General features: G+C 45.4%; 1 protein-coding gene across 4 annotated transcripts in view; it reads left to right on the top strand.

Annotated features, from left to right (window-relative positions):
• The first annotated feature begins 7,857 nt into the window (after positions 1-7,857).
• MAPK12 (mitogen-activated protein kinase 12) overlaps positions 7,858-12,145 on the top strand; it is a 41,514-nt gene continuing 37,226 nt past the window's right edge. For 2 of the 4 annotated variants that reach the window (XM_030015362.2, XM_030015363.2), the window contains exons 1-2: positions 7,858-8,124; positions 8,986-9,115. In XM_030015362.2, coding sequence (XP_029871222.1) covers positions 8,009-8,124; positions 8,986-9,115 — 246 coding nt within the window. In that variant the 5' untranslated portion in view covers positions 7,858-8,008. The remainder of the gene's footprint in view (positions 8,125-8,985; positions 9,116-12,145) is intronic. The other 2 variants (XM_041123530.1, XM_030015361.2) reach the window with 2 other exon arrangements.

The raw sequence follows: 12,145 nt of genomic DNA, 5'->3' as shown, positions 1-12,145 counted from the left end.
AGAATTTGTTTGTGAAAAACTAAATATCCGTCTCGTCAGAGTTTCTTTTTAAGCAAAATTTTAAAGGCTTTCCAGCTCTGAAAAGTTGGAAAATTAAATAATAAATTGCAGGATACACCAGATGCTGAGATTTCTTAAAAGAATTAAATTTATCTGATTTCCCCATTGAAGGCATAATACTGAAACAGAAATATTCTTTGGCATGAGGCCCCATGTAGTGTACTGGCTGTGTCTTTCTACATACTTGTGATTCACAGTTGTTCAATGTTGTTCATTTTTGTGTCACGTTCTCGCTCTGTCAGAGTCTTACTTTGGCAATGGCTTTTTATAATATTTAGGTTTTTTGCAACCTTTGTCATTAAGATTCAGTTGTACAGCTATTACATGAGGTAATGAATTCTACTGCGTTTATTTACCTTCCTCTGTATCTTTTCTATGTAAAAAGAAAAGCTTTTTCTTAATAAACAGATTTTTTAAAAAAATCAAGTCCAAGAACTTTGGTTTTTCAGAGATACTTGATACAGTATTGTTTGTTGTCTTTGAGAAATAGAAATAAGCACTTCATCTAGAAAATGTGCTCCTAATTTATGGACTAAGTCGTGGACTGTTGTTGATAATGTTGGCCAGTTACCCGATACCTGCATCCAGTGGAATACAGCCACTTGTATTCAACTTTCTGCGAGGCACGTTAAGCTGAAAGTAAATGCCTGCGTGGATTTCTTGCAAGTCCTCGGAAGTGTTGTCTGGCCGTCATTACTTTGGCTTCCTACAAAGCAGGATGAGGCCTGTAATGGTCATGCAAGGACTGAATTTCACGCTGACTAAAAAAGGTGAAAAGGTTATAAATGCTTAAATTATTTGTTTGTTTACCAGTTAACAGAAAACTAGCTCAGTGCTTTATTGTCTCTGAAATCTGATAATGAGCTTGCTAGCCTGTTCTGCAGCTCTGTTCCAGCTGGAAGGGGAAAGATGAAGAGATTTCACAAGACCCTCCTGCATCCAATGATAATTAATTTAGTGTGGGATTTGTCCCATCATTTGTTTAATCTGGTTGTTTAATCTGAGGGTGGCCGTCACCAAATGCTTCAAAGGATGTGTAAATCTCTGTGGTAGGCAAAGACCAGGCAGTCTGCTCTTGCCATAGCTCTGCTACTTGAGGTAGAAAGAAAGTTTTATATCACTTCCAAAGTTTGTTCTTCTGGCAACTCTGAATCTTCCTCTGATTATTTTCTTTTACATTCAAAGATGTAATTTTTTCTAGGAGATAAATTATGTAGGAAGTATACGGTCATAGCCGTATTTAAACTAATCAAAGGTGACAGTAATGGGTAACAAGAGCTCAGCTATTTTTAATGAAATACCATCAAAACCCATAAATCATCTCATTTTAATGTCAAGAAAAACAGTAGGGAGAGAGACATCTTCTTCCTAGATTTGCAAAATGAAGGCAACTTCTTAGACCGCAAAAGCCACTAATTAAAATATTTTTCTAGAGCAGATAACCAACTCCCTTGTGGTAATCCAATGTGGGACTGCAACGTGGTAAATTTATCAGTTTACAACAGCAGGACAAGGTAATTGGAAAGCCGGTACCCCACTGGGACAGAAAGGTGAAAGGCTTAGCACTAACAATGCTTATCATTTGAACACAGATGGAAAAAAACATTTGTCAACCAACACAAAACAGGCGAATGGAGGTAAACGTCTAGGAGTGAGGGCTTTGTCAGGCTTAGTGAACCTGTAAGGCAGATCCCTTAAAAGTAAATTTTAAAGAGTAAATAAATATAAAAGTAAGGATTTTATTTTATAAAAATTTATTTCCTATAAACGTCTTTAATGCAGGCATTGTTTACATGGCCCGAATTTTATTTGCAAAACTTGTAGTGGAGCCTGCTTAAACTGTGGGGTTTTAATCTCCTGACACCACTCTTAATCTCATTATTACAATCGTGCTTTTGTAGGTCCTCTACACGTTGCATGTGCATTTGAGGAGAGCGTCATAGGTTTTAGCCCACACTAAATTAGGGTGCTGATCACTCCTGACCGCCTGCAGAGCGCAGAAGGGATGCTCAGAGGAGCACAGCTGGGCGATGCTGGCAGAGGAGGTGGCTCAGGCTTCCACTGGGGGACAACACAACTCTCCCAGGGCTTTCTCTGGGTAATTGCTGTCATTGTTAACAATTTACTTCTAATCTGAATTTACCTAATTTCAGCTTTCAGTCACAAGAGATTGTTATCCCTCCAGCTACTGAAATGACTTCTAGTGTTTATTGTCTCCCTCTATAATCAGTGTTAAGTGCAACCCCAAGTCTAGTAATTTTATCATCACTGGAAGCAAAAGATCTTGCAAAAGGAAGAAGAAGTCTTTTGCATACATCTCAGTCTTTTGACATGCATAAGTATACACTACACTTCTTTTAAAATCTGCATCTTTATTTTTTAAGCTCTCTACCTCATCAGCACTGAAGCCCAAAACCAGAAATAAAGACTGGTTTTATAAAATAAAGAAATCTCTAATTTACAATGTGCAAAAAACCCCATGGGTGGTTTAGAGGAAGAGCACAGCGTTGGAGGGTATCACATGCAGACACAGAATTCCCTCCTCCCAGAACACAGAAAGTAGCTACACAAGTATGAAACAGCAGGGTTACTAATAACTTCGGGTATTTATAGGGGGAAAAATAATAGAAAATTAGGCAATCAACACTGATATATGAAAAAATACATCATGCACCAGTAGATCAGGAGCCATTAATTACATAGCATTGTGGCAGAATTCCCATTAGTGCTCTTGGCATATTTTTGATGTGGTGCAAAAGATGAAAGCAAGAGGGAAGGAGGGTCAGTACGCTGCAGGATCTGACACAGCGAGCTCACCCCAGGGACAGGAGGGGACAACCCTTTCAAGGACAAAATGCTGGCAGCAAAAGCACCTTTGACAGACGTGGGGAGCAGTCAATACAAAAGCCACTTCCTTCCTTTCTTCCCATCACGTGTGCTCCTGAAACATAACAAGAAAACAGACCTCCACCTTCCCGACTCTCAGGACCTGGTCAAAGATGAATCTGTTCAAAAAGTACCATATTCAGCAACAGGCACAAATATTTAAGTCTCATTATTTAAGTGCTACATCTGTAAATTGCTGACTTGGCCCAAGAATCCCTGACAGATGAGCAGCGGTAAAGATTTAGCTCTTGCTTAAAGAGAATTGCACTGTAAATTGAGTAAATTATGTCCTTTGGTAGCAGCAGAAAGGAATTCAGCCTTGGCAGGATCGGTGTTCTTAGGAAGGAATTAATAGCAACACCTCTGTTTGCTTTAAAAGCAGCTGCTTCTTTCTCTTACACATGAATTGTGTTGCTAGTATTTATGAATGTAGCACAACTCTATAAAGCTGGTCCTTAGAAAATCAACATACTTGCACAAGTGACAGTACCAAGTGCCATTAATTTATGAGTCTAGGCAAAAAGCATAAGGGTTTTTAAGGGACTAGTACCAAGAGACTCAGAAAGCTGCATTAGTGTAGCTGCCACTGACCTTCTTTCTGCTCTAAGATAAAATATTGAACTGATATGCCTAAAAGGGTCTACGTTTTCACTACAAGGAGGGAATATATTGTGAGATTTCTATGCAAACACTAATCTTCTAACCAATCCCGACACTTAATCCATTAGACGGGAAATTTCTACATAATGAGCAAAACTGTTCCACTAGGCTTCAATCTTGCATGCATACAGATGCTTCATTTTGCACTCGCATAGTCCCCCAGCTTCAATTATTGTCACAAATTAAGATGTGTATCGTAGCACAGAGGTTTTAGCTAGTCCTTTTGGGTTCCAATTTGATCACAAGTAATACTGAACGCAGTAGAAATACTGAATCACAGTGGCAGCCCTGAGACAAATACACATTAAATCTGCCATAACTGGCAGCCTCCACTGAGCCATACTTTGCTCCTTGTAGAATAATATCCTGTAGATTAGCACTAAGATAATATATTCCTATTTCATACTCATTTTATAATAGAGCCCAAACGCTCAAATCAAGAATAAACCCTAGTTACTTTACATTCTGTGCAAAAATAACACACCATAGTCCTGTCCTGTCCAGCTCCCTCATTAGGTTGAGATGGAAATGCAACAATATAATGCAACGTTAAGGAGGATGGGAAAGATGGGTAAGAGTACCACCAAGTTTTTGGTGATTTAAACAGGTGATGTTCACAACTGTGTAGTGACAAATAAGTAAAGCTATCAATCAGTGATCTCCATTAGCGCTCTTTTCATATGATTTTTGCATTGAAGTTGGGAAACTCTTCAACACGAGGATTTTTTCCTCCGTGCACAATACCATCTCAGACAGAGACAATCTGTGATAGTTTAAAAACTAAACTCCTACAGTTTATTGTAGGAATGAGTATGAAGAGGACCTTTAGGCAGGCTCTGAGGAAAGAGTTAGGAGAGTGTTAAAAGCAGTTGGTTTATACGTAGCTCTCTGATACCCTCTACACCTGGCCTCGCTTCCTCCACCTCTCTCCAGCAAGCAGGGATAACGGGGTAGTAAATAGTTACTTAGTAAGTTCTCATGACCTCTTGAACAAATGAAATGGCCAGTGTACAAAACAATATTTTTTTTTAAAAAAAGCACATAGGTGCTGCATATTTATTCCTTTCTGCTGATGGCTGAGTGCTCTTGCAGCATGGCGGGGCCCCCAGTGCTGCTCCATGTCACAGAAACTGGAACTGAAGCACGCTGCTCAGGGGTCAGAGAGACAAAAACAGAAAAGTTGCGGAATAGTTGGCAGCAGCTCCACAGGGAAAGGGTGGGGACATAATAGCAATGGAATATTTTCAGATGAAAACTTGAGATATTTTTTTATTATTATTTAAGCTTTACTTCTTGTTGTAATAAATAAAATGGATTTACTTCCTCCACAGCAACATATCTAAGCAGACAAGAACAGAGTACTTTTTGAAGGTGGGGATATAGCAAACTGGTTAAAAAAATAATATTCTAGAAATCAGCTTTTGACAATTAAGCAAGATTTTGTGTTTATTGACATTTAAGGTATGTTTTACAGAACTAAATTATTCATATGTGAATTAGTGTATCAAGAATAAAATGACCATGTGAAAGATACCTCATAAACAGACAGAAAGGTGGGAAAATGCTTGATTTTTCTAAGGACTTTGTATGATCTCCTGCTTTCTCCCTGCTGAATCCACGTTGCCAGTGCCTGGACTGGGGATCAAGGTCCCAGTCCCTCTCCTTGCCCGCACTGATGCACTTCCTTCACCCAAGACCCAGCAGCCAGCCCACGGTTCCATTTTTATCACTGCTAATTAAGTTTGTCGTGAGCAGCGTTGCCATCAAACTCTCTCACCAGACTCCATACCTGCAGAATTTCTCAGGAAAACATGGTTAGCTTTCTCACTGCTCTCTTGCAGAGCTCCTGCTCCAGCACCGAAGCCTCACATCCAGGCTGGAGTGTAAATTGAGCTCTCAGTCCTGGGAGGGATTAGAAAGACTACTGTATGCATCCCATCTACCTCATATGCTTTGCAGCTGATGACAACCTTCCACCACCTAGGAAGTTGGCTCTTTCAAAAAAACCAAAGGTATCAAAACAAATGTTTCTTCCTCATAACAACCTTGCCAAGCTTCCCTTTATGGGATGGGCATTAGAAAAGTGGGATTTTTGCATCATTAATGCATTTGTTATCTTTTATTCATGATGTCTGAAGAAGGTCCCTTTTCATTCTATAAACTTTACAATAAACATATGCCAAAAGCAGAAATATCTGATAGCACTCCTTTTTTAATTTACCCTGTCAAGCACACGCTGCCTGGGATAAGATATGGCTGTAGTATTCTATTAGTCTCATTGCAACAGATTGTCTTTGGGAAAACACATCACCATGTATCCACCAAGCCTAGCAGGATGCTGAGGCTCATGCATTTTGTGATGCTGCTGTAAGATCTATCAGCTGTGGATGGATCCGAGTTTCTCATCTCCCTGCCTTCATAGACACTTTTAAAGGTTTTATTAGACAAAGCTTCCCTTGTTACAACAGTGCTGATTTCCTAGTCTTTTCAGTAAGTTTATCAGTTCATCTGCTATATGTGCGACCTGATGGGAAAGGTAGTCCTGTATTTGACCTACACTGCCACCTCATCCATCTATAGCAAAGTATACCTAAATACTTAAATGAAGGAAAAACATGGGAGAACCAGCACTGGCCAACTTTGCCAATGAATTTAAAGTATCTTACAAAAGTTGCTCTGTAATATTCTCAGCTTCTGCACAAGAGTGACACTGTCTTGGTGCTGGGTTAGTACTTTCATCTGCTGTATCAAAATCATCTACTTTCCACCTACATAAAAAGCAAGCAGTAAGAAAGCATCCTTTTGCCACAACTGGATAAAGGAAAAGTAGGTGAGGGATCAAAAGCAGAACCAATCCTTACTGTATTAGAAACATACATAGTTGTCATTAAAGGTAATTTAACTAATGGACTGGCTCAAACCTGAGTGGAAGCTGCTCTATCCTTCACCTTGCCTGTACCACTTTTCACTCCAGCCATCATCTGAATGGCAAACACCAGCATAAAAGCAATGTCAGAAATTAAAAAAGAAAAAAAAAATCTCCTGGGACAGTGGATTTTAAAAGCAAATGCGTATCATTAATCTAACACTTGACACAAGCCCCATATTACCTGCCAAATGTCAGAAGGTCGCTTTCCATTCTCCCTAAAGCAGGGAGTCAAACAGGTCGCGGGTCAGCAGAGAGCAGCGCGGGAACACACAGCTACTGGGCGGGAGGATGTTTTCCTGGGCAGGGCTGCTGCTCTTCCACATTCAGTGGTCAGGCAGGAAAAGGTCTGGGCCCATGGCAGCTACCAAAAAGGCATCAGGAACCACGAAACTTGGCCAGATTGCCCCTTTCGAGCTAAGCCACAAATTGAACTCTAGTGACAGCAAGTCCGAATTATCTAGCCTCAGCAACATTGCTCAGGGCTGAAGTCAGACAAAACAAAGGCTTTACCAGACCCCAAGGGACAAGAATTTGGACTATATTCACACGGAGAACACGCAGAACATTTTTTAAAGCAGGTCTTCGCATTACACGTGCCCGTCCAGGCCTATTTACTATAGAGATACGGAGAAGGTTGCTACTCTCCGTGCTCCAGCACAGCAATTGTTTCAAGCTGCTACTCCAGCTGTTCCGTATCGCACCAACGGCGCACGGGACCGCTCGCTCTGAGCAACCGAATCAAGTGTGTGCTTCTCTCTACTGGGCCGTACGAACGCTGCCAGACCTGGGGTCCGGCCCCGAGGCGGTGAGCGGGGAAGCCCTCAGCCGGACACCTTCGCGCAGAGGTCATTCGAAACCTCGCTTCCGCGCTCCCGGCTCCCGCCAGTCGCAGCCCCTCGCACCGCTCCACTCCTCCCTGTAGAACAAGGCGGCTGCGTCTCACCCGACCCGCGGGACGACGGCGAGACGAGCCCCGAGGGAAGTGCCGCACCGCGGCGCGCACACGCACGAACGGAGGGCCGGGGCGGGTTTGCTTTCAGCCCCACGGCAAGGGCTCGTGCCGGCAGCCAGCACCTCGGCACCTGCCCGCCCCGCCACCCTCCGCCGCCGCCGGGCACCGGCGGGCCGGACGGCTCGCCGCCCCCCCAGCCCCGCCGGGACGCCGCGCAGCCCGCAGCCCGCCGCCCTCCACCTCCGCCGAGCGCAGCCCCAGGTGCCCGGGCGAGGGGAGGCGGGGGGGCTCGGGCGCGCCCGGCCCCGGCCCCGGCCCCGGTCCCGGTCCCGGCCCCGCCGCGGGAGGCTCGGGGCGGGCGGGCCTCCCGCGGGGGGTGCGCGGGGCGGGGGCGGGAGGCGCCGCTCGCCCAAGCCCAGCCCCTCGCCGCAGCCCGGCTCGGCGGCGCTGGCCGCTCCCCCCGCGCCCCCGCCCCCGCCCGGGCTCTTTGTCGGCGGGTGCCGGCGGGGGGCCGCAGCGCCATGTCCTCCCCCAAGAACGGCTTCTACCGGCAGGAGATCACCAAGACCCTCTGGGAAGTGCGGGACCGCTACCGGGACCTGCAGCCGGTGGGGTCCGGCGCCTACGGAGCCGTCTGGTGAGCGGAGCAGAGCGGCCCCGGGCGGGGGCGGCGGAGGGGACCCGCGGCGGCCTCTGCCCCCGGCCGGGGGGACGCGGCCCGGCCCGGCCCGGCCCTCTTCTCTCTCGCGTTGTTCCCTGCCAACTTTTTCCGGTCGTTGTGCCTGACCCGGCCTGGCCCCGCCCGGTGCTGCCGGGCCCCGCGGGGGGCTGAGGGGGGGGGGTCGGCCCCGCCGCCCACCTGCCCGCTCCCGAGCCGGTGGCCGGGAGGCGGGCTGTGCCGCCGGGGGAAGCCGGCCCTTCGCGGGGGAGCCGGCAGGCGTACCGCGTTCCGTCCCACGCGGGTTTTCGTCCCCGGAGCAAGCCGAGCCCGGGGCGCCGGCCCGGCCCGGCCCGGGGAGCGCTGCCCGCCGCTACCGGCCCCGACCCGCGGGGTGCGGCCCCCTCGGGGCGGGAGCGTCCCCAAAACCCGGGGTGTTGGCCCTTGGGATGGGACACCTGGTGTGGGTTTGTGTCGGTGGTGGTTTTGTGGGATTTTTTTTTTTTTTTTTTTTTTCGTTTTTGGTTTGCTTTTTGCTTTTTTTTTTTCTTCCTTCCCAGATGTTCCTCTTTAAAGCTTTCGAAAATTGGCTACTTTTCATCACAGGGCCTGGCAGCCTTTTAAAGGAATGAAACTCGACGCGGGAGGCTGCAGGCAAAGTGCTCTGGGAGGTGGTCTCCTCCCGTGGCACAGGGAGGCCAGGCAGGCACCTGGCTGGCCGCAGGTTGAGGGCTGGGCAGCGCAGGGCAGGACGCGGCCGCTCTCCGGCGCCGGCGAGGTGGCAGGGTTTGCGGTCTCGCTTCAGTCCGCGCTCACCAAACTCTTCCTTTTCCCATAAAGCTCAGCCTTCGATGGAAGAAGTGGCACCAAAGTGGCCATTAAGAAATTGTACCGCCCGTTTCAGTCTGAGCTCTTCGCCAAACGAGCCTACCGAGAGCTGCGCCTTCTGAAACACATGAAGCATGAAAACGTGAGTTGGGTCGTTAGCAGATATCCCCCCCAAGGCCACAGCTTACACACCCCTAAACCAGAAAGAAAGTTATGCGGAGTTGGACAAGGCAGATGTGTGGCTGCATGGAATTCAGGAGTCTTTGGGCAAGACCTGTGTGTCTTGTCATTTGTCTGTCTGTCCTTTATCTGCAAACATCAGTTCGCACGAACTAGAACAACCTGTGGGAAATAGCGCTTCGCTTCCGTGTAGGAAAGGTTGGGTGGGGAACGTTAGGACCACGGTGGAATTAGTGCTCAGAGCTAGCGAGAGAGATTAAGGACCAGAAATTATAATCTCCATCACTACGTTCCTGTAAGGTGCAGGAGAGTGCAGAGCATGGGTCTGTGCCTGTCGGTCTCGGGTGCCAGCATCTCTTTTTTTCTGAACTTGCATGAAGATGACTATAGTACACATGCATACCTTTGGGGAGGGGGTAGGGTTTTCCTTTTTTCTTTTTTTTTTTTTTTTTTTTTTAATCATTCATGAAACATTTGAAAGTTTTGGGCTTGTACTGTGAAACAGAAGTTAATGAATGACTAAATAAATCACTTTACTGGGAAGCAGAGTACAGGATACAGAGCTCTGCACAGATTCCCACGTAATGCAAAAGAACAGCCTTAGAAAGAAGTGTTGAAAGTGTCATTGAGATAAAGATACTTAGTCCCAATAGTGCTTAATGGTTTAAGAAAAAAATGAAGGAGGAGACATTTGTGCGAAAACAGGTTTTGTGGAATCAAGGCACAGATTCCAGGTGAGAAGGCTCCCAGGGTGGGCTTGGAGGATGGCAGTAGTGGCTTTAAATGCTGTTCATGAAGAATGCATGTGAAAAAAAAAAAAAAAAAAGAGTTTGGAGGGAGTTGTTAAAATTATGCGTAAGAATCTGGTTTAAAATGTTAATAATGTAGGAGATTAGAGCATAGCTCCATTCAGATGGCCTTCAAGGAAAGCTAAGAGATCGAAAGCGAGGATGAGAGAAACTGGTAATAACAATAGCCAGACATTGCCATTTAACATTATAGTATTAACACTGTGAGTACCAACAATATCTAGGTTTGTTTTGAAGAATAATCTGTGGGATATCCTGACTGTCCAGAAAAAAACAGACCTTTTTGTAGGCTTAAGAACCTGTGTGCCTGTTAACGTTTTGGTCTGAATCTTTTAATACATTTGACCATTTTACTTGATGATTCCTTTGAAGTAACTGCTTCATAACCACTGCTGTATATGTTAAAGAGTTAACGTTTGCAGGGAACTTCTGTGTCATGCATGGGCTTTCATACTCTCAGCATTTTCTTTACTGAACATTTGGGAGCAGAGCAGCTCATGCAGTTGCCAAGCTCCTAACTGGGTCCAGAATTTTGAGATTATTTTTCTTCCATTTCCCAGAATAATCTGTTGGGTAGCATTTTCCACTCCTGGTGGTTTTTATGTGGTGTATGCCCTTCAGGATAATGCTCTGGAACCCCTCCATGGACTCCTTTGATAATTAAAGAGTCTAGAAGAAAATGCTCTCTGGGGAACATCAGCACAATCTGTAAAAGTTACAAATCAATATATATGAAGGAAGGGAATAATTTACAGTCTTAGGAAACAGTTTGGGCCACAGAAAGAAGAATCTGGTCTACGTACTAAGGAAGAGTTTTACCATGAATTATGGCATCTACTCATTAGAGAAAACAAAGACCGAATAAATGATCCTACAGGGATTCGCAGGCACCGTGGAGGCAGAAGCCGACTACTCCACCCGTCCGTGATGAGGCTGACATGGCAGTACAACCCATCAAGAGAATTTCCATCTGCCATCCCAGCCTCACACCCTTCTGTCAGTTGTTTCGCCCATGGTGAATTAGGAATAGCAACAATGCCTTTTAAGATCTCTAGTCCCTGTGCTGATCTCAGGAGACTCCTTTAGCCACTCCACGCATCCAAAATTAAACCAGAGTGGCAGTATCACTCCTCGTCAGGATTTTCAGGATTTTCACCCCCCTCCCCCCCGCTTTGACACACCACCATTCTGTCAAAGAGCCTCTTTTTTGCATATTTCCACCAAAGGATGGATTTACAGGCAGAAAGGTCCTTTCCCGTTCACATCAGCAGTCCCCAGTGTGCTGTGCACACCTTTAATGATAGGTACAGTAGTGGCAGGACACCTGCCTGTTCTCTGTCATTACCATCGTGGCTTCCGTGGGTCTGGCTATGGGGTTTTGAATGGGCGCCACTCAGGTGGGTGCATATCTCCTTATAGCAGGAATTAATAGAATAGAACAGAGATTGAAGTATCTTTCCTGATTTTTCTGTTAACTAACACGTTATAGTATACTTCTAAAAATAGCAGTTATCTATCCTTCTGGTTAGGTACAGCTGCTATTAAAAATTAATCAAACTGAAGTCATTGTTTCAAAGACCACAATAAAATAGTGATGCCGCTGTTACCTCTGTCTTAGGTGTTGGTAATCTAAGTATGTAGAGGACATGGTGTGTGATAGGTGGTCTGACAGTATTGCCACAATGGATTAGACTTGGGATATTGTTGCAACATTGTACTAATCGGCCAGTACAAATCTTCGTCTTGCTTTTTTCCTACTTCAGGGTATAAACTATTTCAAGGTTCTGTTTATTTGATAGTTAAAATTGCATTCAATTCGCTCTTCTGAACTGTTTTTCTTTCAAAATTACTGCTGTAATCTTGATGCATTTGATGTTGGATTACATGAAGAGTGTGATGTTTTGTTTGTTTCACCGTGATTGCCTCTTGATGGACTGTCTCTGCCCTTCATAGCTTTCGGGGAAGTGTTGTGTTAAGCATGTAGCAATACATTATCATAGTTTATTTAACCTTATGCTGTATTCAGAATGATGGAAGAAATTGTAATAGTCTGACACATTGTGTTAAGAATAGCATCTCTGATCCTCCATTAAGGTAGCAGGAGATACCATTAAACCTGTGCCACAGTGATGTAATTCATCAGCGTGTCATGCTTCAGTGAAGAAAATGGAGGAAAACTTCTG

This window comes from Aquila chrysaetos, chromosome 5 (genome assembly GCF_900496995.4).
Source record: "Aquila chrysaetos chrysaetos chromosome 5, bAquChr1.4, whole genome shotgun sequence".
Classification (NCBI taxonomy): domain Eukaryota; kingdom Metazoa; phylum Chordata; class Aves; order Accipitriformes; family Accipitridae; genus Aquila; species Aquila chrysaetos.
The sequence above is the reverse complement of the archived record's forward strand: the minus strand, read 5'-3'. Positions and strand labels throughout refer to the sequence as shown.